General features: G+C 37.4%; 1 protein-coding gene across 1 annotated transcript in view; it reads left to right on the top strand.

Moving 5' to 3' along the window:
* The window catches only part of UNC80 (unc-80 homolog, NALCN channel complex subunit), a 282,090-nt gene extending 259,752 nt beyond the window's left edge, over positions 1–22,338 (top strand). Inside the window, exons 59-64 of the mRNA XM_042782808.1 lie at positions 4,868–5,006; positions 8,853–8,909; positions 18,991–19,072; positions 20,174–20,285; positions 20,905–21,104; positions 22,075–22,338. Of these exons, the coding sequence (XP_042638742.1) occupies positions 4,868–5,006; positions 8,853–8,909; positions 18,991–19,072; positions 20,174–20,285; positions 20,905–21,104; positions 22,075–22,338 (854 nt within the window). The remainder of the gene's footprint in view (positions 1–4,867; positions 5,007–8,852; positions 8,910–18,990; positions 19,073–20,173; positions 20,286–20,904; positions 21,105–22,074) is intronic.
* Positions 22,339–22,983: the final 645 nt, after the last annotated feature.

Genomic DNA, 22,983 nt, shown 5'->3' with positions numbered 1-22,983 from the left:
GCCCCATCTTCCTTCCGAGGAGTGGCTGGTGGGTTTGAACCACCAGCCTTCTGGTTAGCAGTCAAGTGCCTTAGCCACTATGCTACCAGAGCTCCCATCAAGTCTCTCCAACTCATAGCAGCACCCTACTATTCACAGCAAAATGAAACACTGGCTGGTCTTTTGCCAGCCTCACGATCCTTGCTATACCTGAGCCCATTGTTGCAGCCACTGTGTCTATCCATCTCATCCAGGGCTTTCCCCTTCTTCATTCACCCTCCGCTTTACCAAGTATGATATCCTTCTCCAGGGAATGGTACCTTCTGACAACATGACCAAAGTAGGTGAGAAGAAGTCTGACCATTCTCACTTCCAAGGAGCATTCCAGCTGCACTTCATCCAGGACACATTTGTTAGTCCTTTTAGCACACCGTGGTACTCTTAGCATTCTTCTCCAACACCACAACTCAAAAGCATCAACTCTTCTTCAGTCTTCCTTATTCGTTGCCCAGCTCTCACATGCATAAGAGGTGATTGAAAATACCATGGCTTGGGTTAGGTGCACCTTAGTCTTCAAGGAGATTTCTTTGCTCCTCAGAACTTGAAAGAGGTCTTTTGCAGCAGATCTGCCCAATGCAAAACATCATCTGATGTCTTGACTGCTGCTTCCATTGGTGTTGATTGTGGAACCAAGTAATATGAAATCCTTGACAATTTTAATCTTTTCTCCATCCACCATGAAGCTGTTTATTGGACCAGTTGTGAGGATTTTTGTTTTCTTTATATTGAGGTATAATCATACTACAGACTGTAGATTTTAATCTTCATCAGTAAGTGCTTCCTCATTTTCAGCAAGCAAAGTTGTGTCATCTGCATATTGCAGGTTGTTAATTAGTCTTTCTCCAATCCTGATGCCACGTTTTTCTTCATATATAATCCAGTGTCTCAGATTATTTGCTAAGCATACAAGTTGAATAAATATGGTGAAAGGATACAACCTTGATGCACTCCCTTCTTGATTTTGAGCCATGCAGTATCCCCTTGTTCTGTTCAAACGACAGCCTCCTGATCTATGTACAGGTTCCTCATGAATACAATGAAGTATTCTGGAATTCCCATTCTTCTCAATGTTATCCACAATTTGTTATGATCCACACAATCGAATGCTTTGGCGTAGTCAATAAAACATAAGTAAACATCTTTCTGGTATTCTTTGCTTTCAGCTAAGGTCCATCTGACAGCAGCAATGATATCCCTCATTCCACGTCCTCTTCTGAATCCAGTGTGCATTTCTGAAAGCTCTCTGTCAATATACTGCTGCAACCATTTTTGAATTATCTTCAGTACGATTTTACTTGCATGTGAAAAAAAATAAAACAACCAAACTCACTGCTGTCAAGTCAGATCCAACTCATAGCGGTCCCTCCTTGGGTTTCCAAGATGGTATCACTATGGAAGTAGATTGCCCAATATTCCTTCCAAGGAGTGGCTGGTAGGTTTGAACTGCCAGCTTTCTGGTTCGCAGTCAAATGTGATATTAATGATATTGTTCAATAATTTGCACATTCTGTGGGATCACTTTTCTTTGGAATGGGTACAAATATGGATCTCTTCCAGTCAGTTGGCCAGGTAGCTGTCTTCCAAATCTTTTGGCATAAATGAGTAAGTGCCTCCAGCAGGGCATCTGTTTGTTGAAACATCTCAAAGGGTATTCCATCAGTTCCTAGAACCCTGTTCTTCACCAATTCTTTCAGTGCAGCTTTGACTTCTTCCTCCAATACCATTGGTTCTTGATCATATGCCACCTCCTGAAATGGATGAACAGAGACCAATTCTTTTAGGTACGTGACTTTTGTATTCCTCCCATCTTCTTCTGATGCTTCCTGCATCATTCAATATTTTGTCCATAGAATCTTTCAATATTGCATCTTGAGGCTTAAATTTTTTCCTCAGTTCTTTCAGCTTGAGAAATGCTGAGCATGTTCTTCCCTTTTGGTTTTCTAACTCCAGGTCTTTGCACAATCATTATAGTAATTGGCTTTGTCTTCTTGAGCTGCTCTTTGAAATCATCTGTTCATCTCTTGTCATTTCTTTATTTGCTTTAGCTACTCTCTGCTCAAAGGCAAGCTTCAGAGTCTCTTCTGACATCCATTTTGGTCTTTTCTTCCTTTCTCATCTTTTTAATGACCCCCTGCTTTCTTCATGGATGATACTCTTGATGTCATCCCATAATTCCTCTGGATTTTGGTCATTGGTTTTCAATGCATCAAATCTATTCTTTAAATGATCTCTAAATTCAGGAGGGATATAATCAAGGTCATATTTTGGCTCTTGTGGACTTGTTTTAATCATCTTTAACTTCAACTTGAACATGCATATGAGCAGTTCATCAACTGCTGTTGTTCCACAATCTGTTCCACAATCAGCTCCTGGCCTTGTTTTGGCTAAAGATATTGAACTTCTCCATCACCTCTTGCCACAGATGTAGTCATTCTGATTCTTGTGTGTTCCATCTGATGAAGTCCATGTGTATAGTTGTCACTTATGTTGTTGAGAAAAGGTATTTTCAATGAATAAGTCATTGGTCTTGCAAAATTCTATCATGCAATCTCCAGCATTATTTCTATCACCAAGGCCATATTTTCCAACAACCAGTAACTCTTCTTTGTTTCCAACTTTTGCATTCCAGTCACCAGTGATAATCAACACATCTTGATTGCATGTTTGGTCAATTTCAGACTGCAGAAGTTGGTAGAAATCTTCAATTTCCTCATCTTTGGCTTTGGTGGTTGGTGCCCAGATTTGGGTAATAGCAGTATTAACTGGTCTTCCCTGTAGGCATGTGGATGTTATGCTATCACTGACATCATTGTACTTCAAGACAGATCTTGAAACACTCTTTGTGATGATGAATGCCACACCATTCCTCTTCAATTTGTCATTTGTGGCATAATAGATCATATGGTTATCTGATTCAAAATGGCTAAAAGCATTCCATTTCAGCTCACTAATGCCTAGGATATCGATTTTTATGCATACCATTTCATTGTAACAACTTCTAATTTTCCTAGATTCATACTTCGTACATTCCATGTTCCAAATATTAATGGATGTTTGCAACTGTTTCTACTCATTTTGAGTCATGCCCCATCAGCCAATAGGAAGTCCCTAATGTTTTACTCTATCCATATTGTTAAGGTTGTCTCTACTCTGAGGAGTCAGCTCTTCCCCAAATTTTGAGTGCCTTCTGACCTGATGAGCTCATCTTCCAGCACTGTATCGGACAATGTTTCAGAGCCACTCAAAGTTTTCCAGTAATATATCAGACAGTGTTTCACTGCTGTTCATAAGGTTTTCCCTGGCCAGTTGTTTGAGAAGCAGATGGCCTCTTCCTTCTTCCGAATCTGTCTTAGCCTGGAAGATCCGCTGAAACCTGTCCACCATGGGTAATCCTGCTGGCATTTTGCAATATGGTGGCATAACCTCCAGCCTCACAGCAACACATAAGCCACCACAGGATGACAAACTGACAGATAAGTTCATCTGCCCTAGTTGTTCTTAATCCTTCTGAGCCCACATACCTCGGGCAATGGCCTTAATATAGAGCTGCCCCCAAGCGAAAAGCAGCTCCTAACCCCTGGCCCACCTTCCTCAGGCCCTGGCCTTAATATATTACATACAACTTATATATAACCTGTAATTAAAAACCTACCTCCCCAAAGCCTATTATATTAAAAACTTAAGGTACATACAGTGATTCATAACAACAAACAGATGCTACTTTGTGACACACATCAACACGTTATTATTATTACAGTATTATTATGTTAAAGATATTTTAGTGTTTCTGGAAGTGTTTCTTTAATTTTTTTATGCATAAAAAGGTACACTATATATTAAATCCTAAGACCAACATTTGACTAACTGATGTCAGATACAAATCATACCTGACCTGACTTACATACAAATTTGACTTAAAGACAGATTTAGGCACAGAGCTCATTCAAAATCCAGGGATTGCCTGTATATTTATCAAAATATGTTTACTATCCAGCAACAAACAACATCAGCTCACTTAGAATGAGATCACCTTGTCAAAATTACTGTACTAAAATAGCATAGTGCCTAAGGCATTTGACTGCTAGCCAGAAGGCTGGTGGTTCAAACCCACCAGCCACTCCTCAGAAGGAAGGTTGGACAATCTACTTCCATCACTATGGAAATATACCACCTCGGAAACCCAAGGAGGGGTCGCTATGAGTCAGGTCCGACTCGACGCCATGTAACAACAACAATAACAAAGTTTACTTTCATATGGATTTGAGTACACTGATTTTTGCTTCTAGGGATAAAAAAGGATTATATCCTTGAATTTTAAAATTTACATTAAAATCAGCATTTATTTCTAAACTTTATAGATTTTAATATACTGTTTTTCTAAAATAACTATTTTCTGAAATAGTCTTTCCCTAAGCAGTTTAAAAATCATTGAAGGTGCTGAATATAGTTTTTGAATGTGAAGGAAATGTACTTGACTCCTCCAATAATAAAGTCCTCTATTGAACTATTCCTGGAATGTGTTATAAATTTATAATTTAGCTTTTCTAAAACCTTTTATTTGCATATATGCATTGACTTTCACAGATTTTCTAACTATAATAATAAACAAGAAGCTTACATTTAATTCATGAAGGCTGTTCTTGTGTAGGAAGATGGGAGATGTGTAGACATGAAAAATTGTCTTTGGTCTCTTTGTACACATAGAAAACTAATCCCCTAAAAGCTTTAGAGGCTGCCCTGAGGTTGTAAAGGACCCAAGTCAAGCTTTGGTTTGGGGTTTATGACTGGCACTTTATAACACTCTATTCCATTCCCTTGTCTTTTTCAGATGACTCCGTAAGCATGCCCAGTGTGGTAAGTGAACAAGAAGCTTACCTCCTGAGTGCCATTGGAAGGAGGCGATTCTCCAGCCACGTCTCCAGCATGTCTGCACCTCAGGCTGAGGTGGGCATGTTACCCAGCCAGAGGTAAAGACCCATGAATATCATGTACTCTTCATTCGGAGGCAAAGGCAGAAATTCTGAAAACTCACTCCTGTTATTCTACCAAGGCTGAAAAAGAAAGCAAGTGATAGTAGTATTTGTAGGTAGAATGTTCAGCAAAACAACATTTCAACTAAGGTTCTGCAGGTAACAATCTAAGCCAAACCAGCAGAAGAAGGGGTTTCAGTTTTTGATCACAAGCACTGTCTCCCCTTAAAATTTTTTCATAAATAGACACATGGTTTTCTTTCTAGTTATCAAATGACATACTCATATTTCAGATTTCTTGTTAAACCCTATTGTCTTCAAATAGATTCTGACTCAGCAACCACATTGGACAGAGGAGAACTGCCCCATAGGGTTTCCAAGGCTGTAATCTTTATGGAAGCAGACTGCCACATCTTTCTCTCAGGGAGCAGCTGGTGGGTTTAAACCACAACCTTTCAGTTAGCAACTGAATGCTTAACCTCTGCACCCCCAGAGCTCCTTGATTTATTGTTAGCTAAACTAATAGTAAGTACTTGTCAAATGCATATATAGGACCAGTTTGGTTTTTGGGGACACATAGAAAATTAAGACTGACTTAAGATTGTACTGAAGCCAAGGAACACACCCAAGCAAAGCTTTGGTTTGGGGTTTCTGATTGGCATTTTATAACATTCCATTTACTTAAACTTTGGTTGAATTTAGGCTTCTAATATAACACCAGAATTCAGTAAGAAGAAGTGATGTTTAATCAAGCAGAAAAGGGCCTATGCCACTATGTATGACTTTGGGCTAGTCATTTAACAAAAACAGCCAGTGGCATCACTAGGGGGTTATGGGGGTTATGGACAGGACCTGGTGACAGTCAGAGTGAGCAAAACCAAAATGTCTATGAAATTTTGTGCAGTTTCAGTAGAAATTTATTAGTTTTTATGGAAATATCCCTGTAGTTAGTTATAACCACAAAAATATTTTTCATAAGACCAGCTTACATGTAGTAATATACCTAAAAGTCTATGCTAATTTACTTTTTGAACCTTGCACCACTCCAATCAGAGCTGTTGTTATTACCCAATGACGCTTTGAATCACACGTTTTTGTCTGCATGTGCTACATGCATGTGCTATTGTTTTCATTGCTCCGGTGTTTTTATAGTTGCTGATTTGTCCAATTTTTGGTACTTTACCTACAATATTGTGGTAATTAGTATTTGTGAAACTATATCAATAACTTTTTGAGAATAAAATAGTAATGAAAGGAAAGGAAAGAAAAAAATTAAAAAGACGTCCACTCAGTTACTAATAATGTTGTAACTAATAATGTTGTAATTCGAAGTAGAAAGATTTCATAAAATAATTTTATTGTTAGTATTCAGGTAATTTAAGAAATATTATACTTAAGCAATTTACAATTATATTTTTCACATATTCTTCTGTGATAAAATTGATAATAAACAGTAAGGATGCTGTGTGGTCTGGGATGGGGACGTCCTTGGGTGTGGGGGGCATTTTGTGTGACGCCATGAGTTTTACACTGGGTGACACCAGCCCTAGTGATGCCACTGAGAACAGCCCATAGTGTTCCCACTTGTGAAATGAGGAAGCTGGCTAAAATGAAAGGTGAGGTAACTTTTCAATACATAGTTCTATGATTCCATGATGAAATCCCATTAAGGACTTTCTCAAAAACAGGAATATGTATATGTAGACCATTTCCTATATGTATAAACACAGTGAAAGTATAAATCAGAGAATCATCTATATTAAGAGTAAAAGTATTATCTATTTCAGAACCAATGATATTTTTACTTTAGGAATTGAGTACTATCTTTCATAGAATTGGCCTTATATGTTTTTAGCTAGCTTGTTGTTTGTCTATCTATTTTTAATACTTGTAGATTCATATTTAATACCTATAGATTCAATATAGTATAATTCATACATAGAAAATAATAAAAATCAGGACACATTCTAATGTTCAAAAAATTAAATTTTTATGCAGGTATAATTACCCTGTATCCAAATCCTTTATCAAAAAGTTGTTGAACTACATGAGTGAAATAACATTTATGAAGGAGCCTAAGCTTAGATTAGAGAATATCGAAAATAGGGGAAAATGATCAAAGATGGTAAATAAGTAAATTGCATACTTTTAAATAAAACAATATTTTATGCAAGTACTATTTAATTATTACAAAGATTGACAACATATTATAAAAGTTCCTGTCATTGTGAAAGATTGTTTTATCTATCACTTGGAAATCTACCTTTGAAAATAAAGGATTAAAAATAAAATGTGTGCATATAATCAGAGCTAGATTATAAAATGTAAAAAAAAAAATGCTGTGAAGTCATACAAGCAGTTAATATTGGTAGTTAGCCATTTCTTTTTCATTGCTACCAGTATGCAAGGTTCCATAAAAAAGTTTAAAATCTAGCAATTTATATAAAAGTTTAATTTTGATTAGGGAATTATAGAATTTTTTTAAGTAGAGTTCTTTTGTTACTTACCCAAAATAATCAGACCATCAATTCCCTTTGTACACAGGGCTTCACTTATTTCTACGGGCAAAATTTGTTCTCTCGTGGATACACTAGACCACCAACCAAAACCACTGCCATCCAGTCTATTCCAACTCATAGCAACCCCCAGTGGGTTTTCAAAGCTTACATCTCTAGGGAAGTATATGGCCGCATCTTTTTCCCATGGAGCAGCTGGTGGATTTGAACCATTGACCTTCTGATTAGTAGCCAAATGCCCTACTCACTATGCCACCAGAGCTCCTTACTACACCACTAAGGCTTCTATACACTAGAAATCTATAGAAAATATGTATGTATTTAAACTCTTTGGGCTTGAATCATAGTTTGGAAGACAAGTGAAGGTGATACTATCTCTGTACATTAGGGGAAGGCAGCCTCTTCTTGGGGACAGAGGCCATTTTTACAGTGTACAATTAGGTAAACCTCGATTCTTTGGGGGCAGGTACCCAGTTTCCTAAATGGTTGCATTGTAATCCCATTCTGTTTAACAAGTACGTAGTGAGTGTTTTGTGGGTGCTTAGCTCAATGCTAGCCACTGAAGGAAATACAGACAAAGGGTAGCATGGTTTCTGCTCACAAGTCCCAATTCACCTGCATCTAAATAAGTCAATAAACTATTTTCTCACCAATCTGGCAGGTGTCTTCTTTTGGCACTTACAGTTCAGTCACTCAGATGAGAGTAAGGAGGTAAACGCAAGTTCCATGTGAATTTTCTAGGGTATCTTCTTTCTGTTTACTTGCATCTTCATTGCAAAATTAGCAGGACAAGATGGGTTATTTCTGTTCTTTTAATAGCATCAGTTCGATGAGTTTCATTGTGGTGGTTCATGGTAAGTGATTTCTGTGTCATAATGTCATAGCACACAAGAAAAATGTAGGATTCTGGTCACTGAAATATCACGTACATAAAACAGGTTAAAAATAATAAGAATTAAGCCAAATGGTTACCAAAGGAATGGCAGTTTCATCTTCTACAGATTCATTCTGCAAAGCATTTCAGAGCTCACATGTCCATTTTGAGCTCATTTTAAGTCCCAACTCTTGACTAATAAATAGATCACTCCTCTGAGAGTCGTATCCATCCAAAGCCCCTCCTCCCCCATTGCCTTGAGTCCTATGTCTTGACAAACCCAGCACAAGGTGAAATGGTTGACTGTCTCCTTTTCCTTCCTTGTTCCGTTAAATTTATTTATTTATTTTTGGTTCTTGAGAGCAGAAGATTGCATGCCGTTTTTTCTTTTTCTTTCTTGTTTTTTTTTCATTTTCTTTCCCTAAATGCTTCATCTCCCTACCCCTCCTGCAGTGAACCTAATGTCCTCGATGACTCCCAGGGCCTGGCCGCTGAGGGCAGCCTCTCTAGGTACAGTGTCAACGCTACCTGTTTATTGATGTCTGTGCTGGGAAACTCCTGTTCCCTGTCTCCTCTGTCTCTCTGTCTCTTCCCACCCATCTTGGTATCTATTTCCATTCCTTATCCTTTGTTGTTCATGAATACACAAGCCTGGAAGTCAAAGGTGTAGCAAACCCGCCTTCATTTTCCGCTTCAGAGTTCGATCACAAATAGCCTAAAAAGCTGACTAAAAAACCTGTAGAGTTCTTTTCGGAGCTCATCCCACAGATGTCTAAAAAGTTTTGATATACCAAATGCTGAATTTATCCCTTCTAATCATTCTGTCCCACACTGATATTAAGAACTGTTTTTGCAGGAGCCTTTTAATACAACTCCCTACTATCAGAAGCCCTAATTAACTTGAGACAGTTATTTTAGCTAATTCCATGGATTGTAAGAAAATAAACAATGATGCTATAATAAGTATAACAATGTCAATATAATTTACATACAACCCTCTCGTAGATGCATGCTGTTTGGCAGGCTATTATAGGAGTTTGTTTGAACAACACTTATGTAAAGAATTTGTATCCCAGCACAAAAATGACTCCAAAACTTGCCATGAAATATCAGGCCCAAACATTTCTTGGTAAGTAAGAGAAATTTTATGAGGCAAATAATTTAATTTCATGGCTATTGGTTTAAAGCTTCAGAAAGGGGGACTGCACCTTTAACGCTCAGATAAACCACGTCAAACATTCCTAATCTTGTGCTGTTGACTCACACCTCTCAACTAATCCTCATTAGGGGTAATGCTTCTTGTTCATCCTAAGAGTGCCTTTGTTCCCTCTCAAGTAAAAACATTCCCTTTAAGGTTTGCATTATATAGTGAGCATAAAATATCTGTTTATTGCTTTATCACAAAGATGAGGAAATGTTGAGAGGCCCGTTCCTGTGAAAGGTTGTTTCTTGTTTTCTTGTTTTTGTTTAGTTGCATCTTGTTCAGATTTCACATTTTCTTTTGCAATTGAAAATGGGAAATTTAGTCCACCATCAGGTGTACTTTGTTTTGTTTTGTTTTTGAACATTCATGACATTCATTTGTGTTTGCAAGCCCTTGCCTTGAAAGATTAGTTAGTCTCTTATTGGTGGTAAATGTGGAAGTGCTGCAGAGTGCAGATGTAATTCCATTAGCAGGAGCTTTGGAGACAAGGCAGAAGTTGAGAGACAAAGCTGTATTTCCAAGGTGATTTCCCTTAATTATTGACAGTGCTTTAAGAGATCTGAACCACGCCTAGCTCAGTGACCATTGCTTCAAAGATTGCATTTGTTTTATGCTTAAAGTTACATTTGAAATAGGAGAGCCTTGATTAGGAAGTACTTTCAGTGGCCTGCTGGGAGTAGAATATATTAAATCAGACTTCCTTTTGGCCAGTTTAGTCTAGGGCTTTTCTAATTTGGTCAAAGTCTACTCTTGTTGAGTATCTGTCTGGGGTTGGTGGGAAAAATTAGGAGTTTTGAGTTGATATTTATGAAAGGGTTTGGCCCTCTCAGGCAGGCTTAAGGTTCAATAATGATTGATTCGGAGTTATACAAACCAATCCAATCTGCCCCGGGTCCAGTGTCGATGGGAATAAACCCAAAATTCTTGCTAGATGAGACTGGTTCAGAACCAAAGCTATAGAATTTATCTACAGCTGAATTAGTCAATTGTGTCAGGACCTAAATGACTATTTTAGACTGACTGTTATTGATCTATTGCTCCTGTGACCATTGTTTTTGGTTCTGAGTGTCAGTCACCTTAGTTGTGGTCATTAAGAACTAGAAAATGAGGCATTTTCTTTACATTCTGAAATACTTCTGTTAATGCAATGGCATTCCACCAGCCAGTAGCACATCCACCTTTGCTACCCACTGCAAATTGTATCTCTTGAACGCCATCATGTCGCTGAGTTCTCTTTGGAGGAGAGGAGCTTTTTGGCATTTACTAAGAGGTGAGTTTACAAAATAGGATATATACTTTTTATATTTGGTTTCCAAACATTCTTATTTTTGACATGAGACTTCTCTATGTTTCAGATTCTTAGAAACCCTAAAGAAGCAGGAAAGCATTAACCATGCAGATTACCTTTAGCACACACCAGAACATTCAGGATCAGAAATACACCCAGAACTAAAGAAATAGTTGCCATCGCGTCAATGCCAACTCATGGCGCCTCTGTATGTGTCAGGGTAGAACTGTGCTCCTCCATAGGATTGTCAATGGCTGGTTTTTCAGAAGTAGATCCACCGGCCTTTCTCCTAAGCACCTGGCGGTAGACTCGAACTTCAATTTTTTTAGTTAGCAGCTGAGTGTGTGATCTGTTTACCCCACCCATGGACTCCACCCCCAGAAATGGTTGTAAGGAAAATCTAGCTCTAAGTGAAATCATGTCTTTAAAAAAAAGCAATAAAACTTGCTTTTTTCTCTCATAATATTTTGCTAAACTTTCATGGTAATTGGCTTTTGAAAGAGCAGTTGTTTTAGGCAAAAAGGACAAGTTGAACTGAGTAGGCTAAATGAGGAAGAGGCCAGGATAACACTGATGAATAGATGGAAAACAGTAAAGAAAACTGTAGACCTTCTGGAGATTTCTTCTAACATTTTTTTAACCTGTGCTAACCAGTTTCTTTGGAAAGATTCATCAGCAAAAGTATCAGTCTCTTAGAAGCACTATACTCTGGAGAAAAGATTTTATTCTTTTGTAACTTAAGAAACCGAAACACTGTTCCATGGGAGAGTTTTCTTCTCAAGAGTGTTGCTCTTAGAGATATTTTTTCCTTGTCCTTGCCCTAAACACACACACCATGGATATATTTTCCCTTCAAAAGAGCAATGACTGAATTATTCAAGTGCTTAAGACTGAATGTTTATACTTGAGAATTAGATTTTGTTTGGTTACATAGAACATTTTGAAAAGCAAGACTTGACTGTTAACTCTGGTTTTTAAAAAGAGATTACAACGTTATTTGATTCTCTGTAAGGGTAATTTTAATCATAGTGGAAAATAAGATTGTGGCTCAAGTTTGAACAAGATCATATAATCTGGTTGAGATCAAATAAAAATAACACTATTTAGTAGAACCCATCTCATGATTATCTATATTTTCCAAATATGAAGACTTGGCAAGTACTCTCAAAGTACAAAAAACAAATATTAAAACCACCTTTTATGTAGCTGAGAATTAATGGCTTGGAAAATGTGTGCTGTGATATACAGATATGTACTTTGCCATTGCTGAATCTGTTCTTATAAGATATCTAATCCAGATTATTCTTTCTTTTCATCTGATTCCAGCCTCTAAACTCTAAGCACTGAAAATACATTTTCTTGGATGCTGTGGAAGGCTCAGTACATTTTGAGCAATAATATTTTTGGGGGAAAGGGAAAATGAGATCCCTGTTCTCTACAAATGCCTTATGGCTCCTTTAGTGCTGGGTTTAAGCATTTCCATCACGAGACAATCACTTCAGGGTAAATGGCTAGCCTGCCTGTCTTGTGTTCCACTTCCAGATTTCTCCATTAAAATGCACACTGCAAACGCAAACATGAGCAATGGAAGTCACTAACTCACTTTTCCTTGTGCTGATCTCACCCAGTGCTTCCATTTTTTTTTTTTTTTTTTTTTTTTAGGAAATATATTTCATCCCATAAACTTTTTTTGTAGTTTGGGACAAGTGACATGAATTTTTCTTGCATTACTGATTGCCCTTGTTTGCCTGTCCTTTATTTGAAGAAACACTATAAGACAGTATGTATCTCCATAGAACACATGTACGTATTTATACACTGCAATCGAGGTCATCACTCTGAAACCGGAGGAAAGAGATAATTGTTAACCTCCTAACATTGTCTCAATTTCCCTAGATTGTAAATTACTTCCATGCATTTTGATGAAAGTGATTTTTGTTTTTATAGGTAGTTCTGCCAAGCCCCAGTTGCATTTACTTCTCTAAAACCTAAAGTGTTATTTGGCATTTGTCAGAGACTCTAAACCGCAAGGGATGACTTATTTCTAAATATGTTATAAGATATTTGCTTCCATTTAGAAAATTATTTGCTTTGGTCCTTATTGTTTCTCCCTATTATTTGGCTGAAAGAGTGGAAATTAGTCATTTTTCATTCACAGGATTCAGGAAACCAGTTTTCATATGAGTTTGTAGAAATCATCCCACTGTTCTGACATATCTCACAGATTCTTGACTTTTAAGATTTATTTGTTATGACTGTAATATCTAAAATAGATAGTTCAGTTATTTATTGGCTTACTGGTGTGTACTAATTTTAAATTTGATATCACCAAATAAAGCATTTTATTTCCTTAAAGGGAAAAATCATTTTGATATTGCAGTTATGGTGGGTGAGAAATATCATGGGGCTGTTTCACAAAGTTGAAATAGAAAATGGAGTAGAATGTAAGAGACATTTAGTGTAAACAGTTCGGTTTTCTCCTGGTTGATTTTAGTATTGCACATATTATGGTCACACATCAAAAGTCCTAAATATTACATGATGTGGTGAGATGCTAAATTGAAAATACTTTTCATGGCCAGCTCAGATCTGAGAGAGGCCCAAGATAAAGAAACTTGTTCTGCATAAATGACCTTTCTATTGTTAACATTTTTGGTTGTTTATTATTAATGTATTCTGGCTATAGATAGTTAAGCTAGCCTTTGATATTCCAAATATAAACATCACATTTTTAGGTAGCATAATTTATTAGCTGGGTTATGTGTTTCCAAGGACATAATCTATAATTTCATCTTTGATGTGTTCACTCCATTGGTGAAATGCTGTATCACTTACATAGAACAGCTAATTACCACAGCTATAAACTTGATGCATTTCTTAGACACAACGCTCTCTACTCATAGAGAAAATTTGTATGCTTAGAACCCTGCCTTGGAATAATCACCCTGAAATTACCATTATGCTTTGACATTTAACGCTCCCTGAATAACATGTATTTCTTTTCTTTTCTTGCACCATTTTTTCTCTCAATATCATCTTCCTGAATAAAAATTGAGAAGTGGACATCCTCAATTTCATTTTCTCTGCCTAATTATATTCAAAACGTTTTATTGCCTACTTCTTATAGTGTTCTAGAAGCAATAAACTCATTACAAACATCAAATGTAAAACAAGAAAGCATGCTATATACATCACTTCTCATGGTCAGGCCATTTTACATCAACTAATTCCTTTTCGCTACCTTAATGGGAGGTAGGTGGTAAGTATAAACCTTCCTTTTAAAGCCAAGGGAACCGAGGTAACAACTAGATGTCAATGAAGACCCTATGCCAATGAAAACTTTGTTTGGTATTTGGAAGAACTTAATCTCTATTTTTGTGCATCGGTAATTGAATACTCTTTCCAATTCAAAAGACCCATATAAAAACGTATAATTTATGAGGAGATGTCATTTTAAACGTACCAACAACATAGTCTGGATTGCTTATCAGAACTTATTGTGTTATTCTTTCGGGGTGATGGTCCCTCTTTACAGGAAGTTATATATTCTGAGAAGTTATATTTGTACCAGGATAATGTACATTGATCTTCCAAACTTGATATTCAGGAGACCAAGAAAGTTTAAAGCACCCATTTTGGTAATCTTTCTGGAATTTTGTAATATTTACCCCAAGTGGTATGATTATAGAAACTTTGAAAAACCCAATTTATGAATCATTGTTTTTCTTCTAATAGATGTAGAAGTAAGACTTAAAAAAGAAAAAAAAAATAGACATAACTGTGTCAACCATCTGCTGTTTTATCAGCTGTTTAGACAGCAGGGGGACATCTGATTGTCCATCTTACCATCCATTTCTCTAGCTACAACTGCAGCTAAGGATGTGCTATTGTTGTTAGGTGCCATCGAGTCTATTACGACCACTAGCAACAGAATGAAACACTGTGTGGTCCGATGCCATTCTCACAGTCATTGCTATGTTTGACCCCATTGCTGCAGCCACTGTGTCGATCCATCTTATTGAGCATCTTGCTCTTTTCCGCTCACCTTCTAATTTACTAAGCATGATGTCCTTCTCCAGGGCCTGGTACCTCATGAAAACATGGCCAAAATATGGGAGACAAAATCTTGCCATCCTTGCTTCTAAAGAATATTCTGACTGTATTTTTTCCAAGATAGATTTGTTTGTTCTTCTGGCAGTCCATTGCATGTTCAGTGTTCTATTGCCAAAATCATAATTGAAAGGCATCAATTCTTCTTTGACCTTCCTTACTCATTGTCCAGCTTTCACATGCATATGAGATGATTGAAGATACCCTTGCTTGAGTCAGGCATGTCTTAGTTTCCAAAGTGACATCTTTGCTTTTTAAGACTTTAACGAGAACTTCTGTAGCATATTTGCCCAGTGTACTATGTTGTTTGATTTCCTGACTGCTTCTTCCGTGGGCATTAATTATAGATACAAGTAAAATAAAATCCTTGACAACTTCAAATATTTTCTGCATTTATCATGATGTTACTTATTGGTCCCATTATGAGGATTTATGTTTTCCTCATGTTGAGATGTAATACTGAAGACTGAAGACTGTAGCCTTTGATCTACATCAGTAAGTATTCCAAGTTCTCTTCACCTCATGCAAGCAAGGTTGTGGGATCTGCATATTGCAGTTTGTTAATGAGTCTTTCTCTAATCCTGATGCCATGTTCTTCTTCATATATCCCAGCTCCTTGGATTATCTGCTCATCATACAGATTGCATGAATATGGTGAAGGGATACAATCTTGACATACACCTTTTTGGACCATGCAGTATCCCCTTTTTCTGTTATAACAGCTCCCTCCTGGTCTATGTACAGATTCCTCATGAACACAATTAAATGTTCTGGAATTCCCATTCTTTGCAGTGTTATCCATAATTTGTTGTGATCCAAATGGTCAAATGCCTTTGCATAGTCAATAAAACACAGATAAACATCTTTCTGGTATTCTTTGCTTTCAGCCAAGATCCATCTGACATCAGCAATAATATTATCCCTTGTCCCCTGCCCTCTTCTGAATCCAGCTTGAATTTATTGAAATTCCTTTTTGATGTACTGCTGCAACTGTTTTGGAATTATCTTCAGCAAAATTTTACTTGCATGTGATATGAATGATATTGCTTGATAATTTCTACATTCTGTTGGATCACCTTTCTTTGGAATGGGCACAAATATGGATTCCTTCCATTCTGTTGGCACAGATAGGTGAAAATTTCTAGTATTGCATACGTTTGTTGAAACATCTCAATTGGTATACCATCTCTTCCTGGAGGCTTGTTTTCACCAATGCCTTTGGTGTAGGTTGGACTTATTCCTTCAATACCATCGGCTCTAGATCATATGCTACCTCCTGAAACAGTTGAACGTCGACCAATTCTTTTTGGTATAGTGACTCTGGGTATTCCATGCATTTTGTTTTGATACTTCCTGAATTATTCAATATCTTGTCTATAGAATATTTCAATATCACAACTCAAGGTTTGAATTTTTTCTTCAGTTCTTTCACCTTGAGAAATGCTGAGTGTGTTCTTCCCCTTCGATTTTGCAACTCCAAGTTGTTGTACATTTCAATAAAATAATGTTCTCTTGAGCTGCCCCTTGAAATCTTCTCTTCAGCTCTTTTACTTCATCATTTCTTCCATTTGCTTTAGGTACTGTCAGTTCAAGAGCAAGTTTCAGAGGGTCTTCTGACAACCATTTTGGTCTTCTCTTCCTTTCCTGTCTTTTTAATGACCTTAGCTCTCTTCATGTATGATATCCCACGACTCATCCAGGATTCATCACTGGTGTTCAGTTAATCAAATCTATTCTTCAAATAGACTTTAAATTCAGGTGGGATATACTAAAGGTCATACTTTTAATTTTCTTCAGCTTCAACTTAAACTTGCATAGAGCAATTGATGGTCTGTTCCACAGTTGGCCCCTGGCCCTGTTCTGACTGATGATATTGAGCTTCTCCATCATGTCTTTCCACAGGTGTAGTCTATTTGATTCCTGTATTCCATATAGTGAGGTCTATGTGTACAGTTGCCATTTATGTTGTTGAAAAAAGGTATCTGCAGTGACTAAGTCATTGATAATGGAACATTCTATCATGTGCTTTCCAGTGACAATTCTATTATCAAGGCCATATTTTCCAACAACTGATGCTTCTTTGTTTCCAACTTTCACATTTCAATTACCAGTAATTATCAATGCATCTTGATTACATGTTTGGTCAATTTTAGACTGCAGAAGTTGGTAAAAAATCTTCAATTTCTTTATCTTTGTATTTAATGATTGGTTTATAAATTTGAGTAATAGTAATATCAACTGGTCTTTCTTGTAGGCATATGGATATTATCCTATCACTGATCATTGTACTTAAGGATAGATCTTGAAATGTTCTTTTTGACAATGATTCTGGTGCCATTCTTCAATCTGTCATTCCTGGCATAGTAGACCCTATGTTTATTCAATTCAAAAAATAGTCAATACCAGTCCATTTCAGCTCATTAATGCCTCAGAAATTGATCTTTATGTGTTACACTTCATTTTTGGTGACTATAAATTTTCCAAGATCTGTATGTGTGTATGTACATTCCACATTCCAGCTATTAATGGATGTTTGCAGCTGTTTCTTCTCACTTTGAGTAATACCAAATCAGTAAATGGAAGTCCTGAAAGCTTTACTCCATTCATGCCATTAAGGTCGACTCTGCTTTAAGGAGACGGTTCCCTCCCAGCTGTATTTTGAGTACCATAAAACCTGAAGGGCTCATCTTCCAGCATGCTATCAGACAATGTTCCATTGCTATTCAGAAGGTTCTCACTGGCCAGTTTTTTCAGAAGTATATTGCCAGGTCCTTCTTCCTAGTCTGTCTTAGTCTGGAAGCTCCACTGAAACCTGTCCATGATAGGTGACCCATGTATTCGAAATACAGTGATATAGCTTCCAGCATCACAGCAACACATAAGCTGCCACTATACAGACAAGAAGTGGGCTAAGTGTTGAGGTAGCTTATTTTTAGAAAATTGGAAATGAATGGATGCAATCTTTTATTATTATTGATAGTTATTGCCTCTGGATTTCTCTGTGTAATATTTTACTCTGAAAAGTTATCTGTAGATGACGCTCCTTTTGCATAAATTAATTATCCATTAACCAAAGAATTGCATTGGCATCATCTGCAGAATTACAATGTTCTCTGGGGCACACTACATTTCTTTTTTCACCCCCATTCCCATCATAAATACTTATTGTACATGCATGTAGAATGAAAAAGGATCATGGGCCCGTATCAATATATTCAGCCTCACTCAATACTAAAATAGCAACCACTGTGAAGAACCATTTTTGCATACAAAAGACACACATACACAGTAAATTTGGGGGGAGCAGGTTGTTTCTTTTATAAACCGTACAATATGTTTGGTGCAGCTATTGGCTCTTAAAGCTCCTGAGTTGTAATGACAGCTAATTACTTTGTCAGCCTTTTAAATATAAGTCCATTTTTTAAAAATACTTGATTGTCTACCCATGTGACTATTCATTTACTCAGTAGTCACAGACACTTCAGGCTGCAAACATGTGTTGAATGTGCCCCTTCACCCAAATGGAATCTGTGTCTGATGTGTTTGATATTTGTCCATTTATTTTCATTTAGATTGAAAATTTTTTTTTAGAAAAAGGTGTTCCCATCCATGTGATAGAGTTGTTTGTGTTGTTTGTCACCGCCTTTTCCCTTCCCCTGGAAAGAAAATTGAGATTAGACTATGACATCGTAAACCTTTTGGTGGCCTCCAAACCAGGGATATGATAAAACCAGTGTTTTGCTGAATGATAGATACGACATCAGTGATTGAAAAAAGAATCTCAATTTTGGCAGCTTGGGGCTACAAGGCTTTGTGCTCCTCCCAAACCTTTGAAAACCCCCATCCCAGGGAATCTTTCCCAATCATCCTTCAAAGATAATGGTGTCTTTGAAGTGACTATTTCATACAAGTGATTTTGGCTCACACCCACCAGAGGATGGTCTTTTCCTCTCTCTTCAGGGAACACTAATGCTATTGATGCTTGACAGGGTGGCAAGTGTACAGAGTGAACCTGGCCAACAGAATCTCCTCATTCAGCAGCCACTGGGGAGGAAGAGAGGCCTGAGGCAGGTAAGCCAACCCTGAGAGGACAGGACTGCCATTCCATTGAAGTGGAAGCTCTGTTGAATTGTTAACATTTGTGTATTATTAAGATTATATTTTGCCCCCTCCTCTCCTGAAATAAGCACTACAAAGCAACTTTAAAACATTCTAAGTGCTTGGGCAAGCTGAAGCTTTTTAGCTGCTGATTTATATCTAACTCTTCTTATCAGCAAAACTGACAACTTAATAAAGCAGGTGGATCTATGATTCTATTTATTCCCTATCCAGAAGCCTTCTTTCCCCAATCAAACTTACTGATTTGTTCTAAAGTTGATGGAAGGCCCGTTTCTGCATAGAGATAGACAGAGTAGTTTCCTCTTCCTCATTCCAAGAATAATAGTTTAATTTAAAACTGAAATTCAAGTCAAGATCCTCTTTACACATTTCCAAAGTTGGGGTTCCTTTATGTAACTTTCTAAAGAAAAATTTAAATGAGACTTTGCACTGCTGCTTCAACAGAAGGTTCCCAACATTGATTTGGGTATTTCTTTCCCAACTTCTGAAGTTTTTTCATTAAAACTCCCCTTTGAGAGGTAGCATATGTTCAACAACAACTTTTAATTGCAGAAGGAGTAATTACTAAGCAGTAATTATTAGTTTTATATCCTATAGTCACTGGAATTCTCAAATGTACTATTTAAAAAATATATAAAGGAGTGATAATTGGTAGAATTGATTAAAGAGAAAACCAGGAACAAATGTTGTTGTTGTTATGTGCCGTTGAGTCAGATGCGACTCATAGTGACCCCTCCTTGGCTTTCCGAGGTGGTATCACTACGGAAGTGGATTGCCCAACCTTCCTTCCAAGGAGTGGCTGGTGGGTTTGAACCTCCAGCCTTCTGGTTAGCAGTCAAGTGCCTTAGGCACTATGCTACCAGAGCTCCCGGGAACAAATGCTTGCAGTTAAATAAGCAGAAAGAAGTTTATCAGCTACAAATGTGAAGTACCACCAGAGTCCACAGAAACATAAATGAAAAACAAACTCTAGTCAGAATCCTCTGAGCACAGTGCTTCCTCTCAGACAGATAGACCCCTTTTTGTCAGCTTTATACTGCCTCTTCTTTTTAGCTAAGGCGTCCTCTACTATCACGTCAGAAGACTCAGACTGAACCCAAAAACCACCATGGGGCTCGGCTGTCAACCACTCGCAGGAGCATCCAACCTAAAACAAAGCCATCTGGTGAGGCCTCCTGTGTCTCTTCTGAGTATACCACTGACATAATGCAACATACTCGGGAAGGCCAGCAGAAACTGAGCTGATGCAGATAAGCACACCTTTGGGGAAGTATAAGGGAAGACATTTCCTAGGAAATTTAAGTGTCTCTTTTTCTTCCCCCTCATCCACCCCTCATCTCTACACCTTTGAACCTAGGGGAATGGAAGAGCCCAAGGGAAATCACTAAGGCAATTTGCATATAGAAGGTTATGAGCTTTTTTTTTTCTCCCAAGTCAAGAACTGGGTTTGTTATGTCTCACCGAAGACAAAATATTGAGGAATAATAGGGGCTTTTAAGTCCTGTTGGCAGTTATTATGATGAATGATCAAATTCATCTACTGTTCTATGTAAATCTTGATCTCAGGCCATTTATGTGAAATGATTTTACTACTTAAGTACTACTTTTTGTAAGGCAGTGATATTGAAACATGGACATAGTAGCCAAACATGCTCTCATTTATTAATAAATCAGTAATGCCTTGATTAAGGAATGCCAGGAGACATTGCTTAAAACCACTTAAGCACTGACAATGTATTCCCAACAATTTTTCCTCTATTTCCTGCCTCACCTCTGACCTACAGCGGATCAGAAACGGTCTGTGACCTTCATTGAGGCTCAACCAGAGCCAGCAGCTGGCCCAACACACACACTTCCTGCCACAGGTCAACCACAGGGCTGCAGCCCAATCCCATCCAGGAAACTAGAAGGAATGGACAAACCAGTGCTCACGTCTTCTCCAGCCATTGTTGTTGCGGATCTCCACAGTCTGTCTCCCAAGCAGGTGAGAGTACTAGAGAAATAGGCCAGGCCTGTTTCCCATATACCTAAATTTAAGAACCATTTAAATATGCAAATTTACTCCATATGTAAGTCTGGGTCTGTAATACTTTGTTTGCCAAGTTGCACTAGTTCTGTCAACATGAAAAGTAAAATCCATATAAAGAATATGGCCAGAAATATGCTTAAGAAGGAGGAAAGAGAAGCCTTGGTGTTTTCAGTTATGAAATTATGAAAAACTTAAGAGAAAATATTCTGTGGCTGAGATAACATTGAAAACAGGTGTATAATAATTAGCTCAATAAATCAAGTTATCAGTTTAAATAAAGCCTTTAAATACAGACCTTCTGTATCCTACGAGAGGAACTTTGTTTTAATTTTTCCTTCTCATTGTTTTGTCTTTTTTTGTTTTCCTATTTTGATATATTTTGTTCTTGTTTTGATTTTTATAAATGAATTCCTATAGGTCCTACATTATTCCCATGTGGTACTTCAAGAAAGCTAAGGGGAAATATTTCTATACTATACCCACTTCCAAAAACCAAAGTCACTGCCATCGAGTCGTTTCTGACTCATAGTGACCCCCATTGGGTCTCTGAGGCTATAAATCTTTATGGAAGAGCAGCTGGTGAGTTTGAACCGCTGACCTTCTGGTTAGCAGTCAGGTGCCTTATACTCACATTGGTATAATCTTTTATGGTTAAAAAGCATTGTAACACTCATTCTCTCATTTGATCCTTAAGGTAAGCAGGGCAAGCAGTCTACAAGGTAAACAAGAAAAACCAGCATGCTCCTGTTCCAGATTAGAGCTGTGAAGCGTAGAAAGTTGGAAGGACCTCAGTGAGGTTCTCATATCTAAAAAAAGAGAACTACCAATCTGACTCCTTGTCCAGTTACAACTGGACAACCGTTTTTACACTCTTCTCCAGTACTCATCCCTACCTTTCTGTGATGTATGAGTCTTTTGATTTCAGAGTGAGAGCCTCACTGCTGAAGAAGGTGAAAAGAAGGAAGACACAGAAGCACAAGGTGTGGCACACAGCCCCCTCTCTACTCAACTCTCAGACCCCGATGACTTTACAGGCCTTGAGACATCTAGTCTGCTACAGCACGGAGACACTGTCCTTCACATCAGTGAGGAGAACGGCATGGAAAACCCTCTGCTCTCCAGCCAATTCACTTTTACTCCTACTGAGCTGGGGGACACAGATGTAGCTCTAGATGAGTCTCATGTTTAATTCTGTATCTTGCAAGAGTTAGCGGTATTGACATAGATGGGATCACTGTACTAAAAGTTGAATCCTTTTGCTTAGAAAATAAACTAAAAAAAAAAAAAAAAAAAAACCCAGCACTTTAAATCCAGTAGGTAGCAAAAAACAGTAGATTTTGCTGTCAATATGCATAGCATTTCATAAACATCTTAAAAAAATCAATGGTTAATGTGATTTGGTTCTGTTAAGACCATAAAAACCAGGGAGGAATAAGGGAAAGAGCCATTTCACAGCATATTGCTTATGACTCAAGAAGCCTTGAACAATTAAAACTGTATGCTATTACAGAGCTGCTTACCCAGGAATAGTTACAAATAATTTGTTCTAAAAAGAGAATGCAATTTCTGAGGTTACTGACATTATACATCTCATGCAAATGTTTATTTTTATAGTTTCAAAAAATATTAAATCAAGGGGCTATACTAGTAGCAATTTACATAAAAATTATCAATAAGAAAAATATTAGTTTAAGGAGACTAAATAATACATAAGCCTGTAGCGATTTTTGTTCTGATCAACTATATTGCCATTCAGAAGAAGAAGAAGAAAAAACTATTTTTAGAGCTGTGGACTTTTCAATATTTATTTTTCAACTGTTGTTTTATTACATGT

Source organism: Orycteropus afer, unplaced genomic scaffold, assembly GCF_000298275.1.
Source record: "Orycteropus afer afer isolate SDZICR_OR568_19922 unplaced genomic scaffold, OryAfe1.0 scaffold00002, whole genome shotgun sequence".
Taxonomy (NCBI): domain Eukaryota; kingdom Metazoa; phylum Chordata; class Mammalia; order Tubulidentata; family Orycteropodidae; genus Orycteropus; species Orycteropus afer.
Note: the sequence above shows the minus strand (reverse complement) of the source record. Positions and strands in the feature narration are given on the sequence as shown.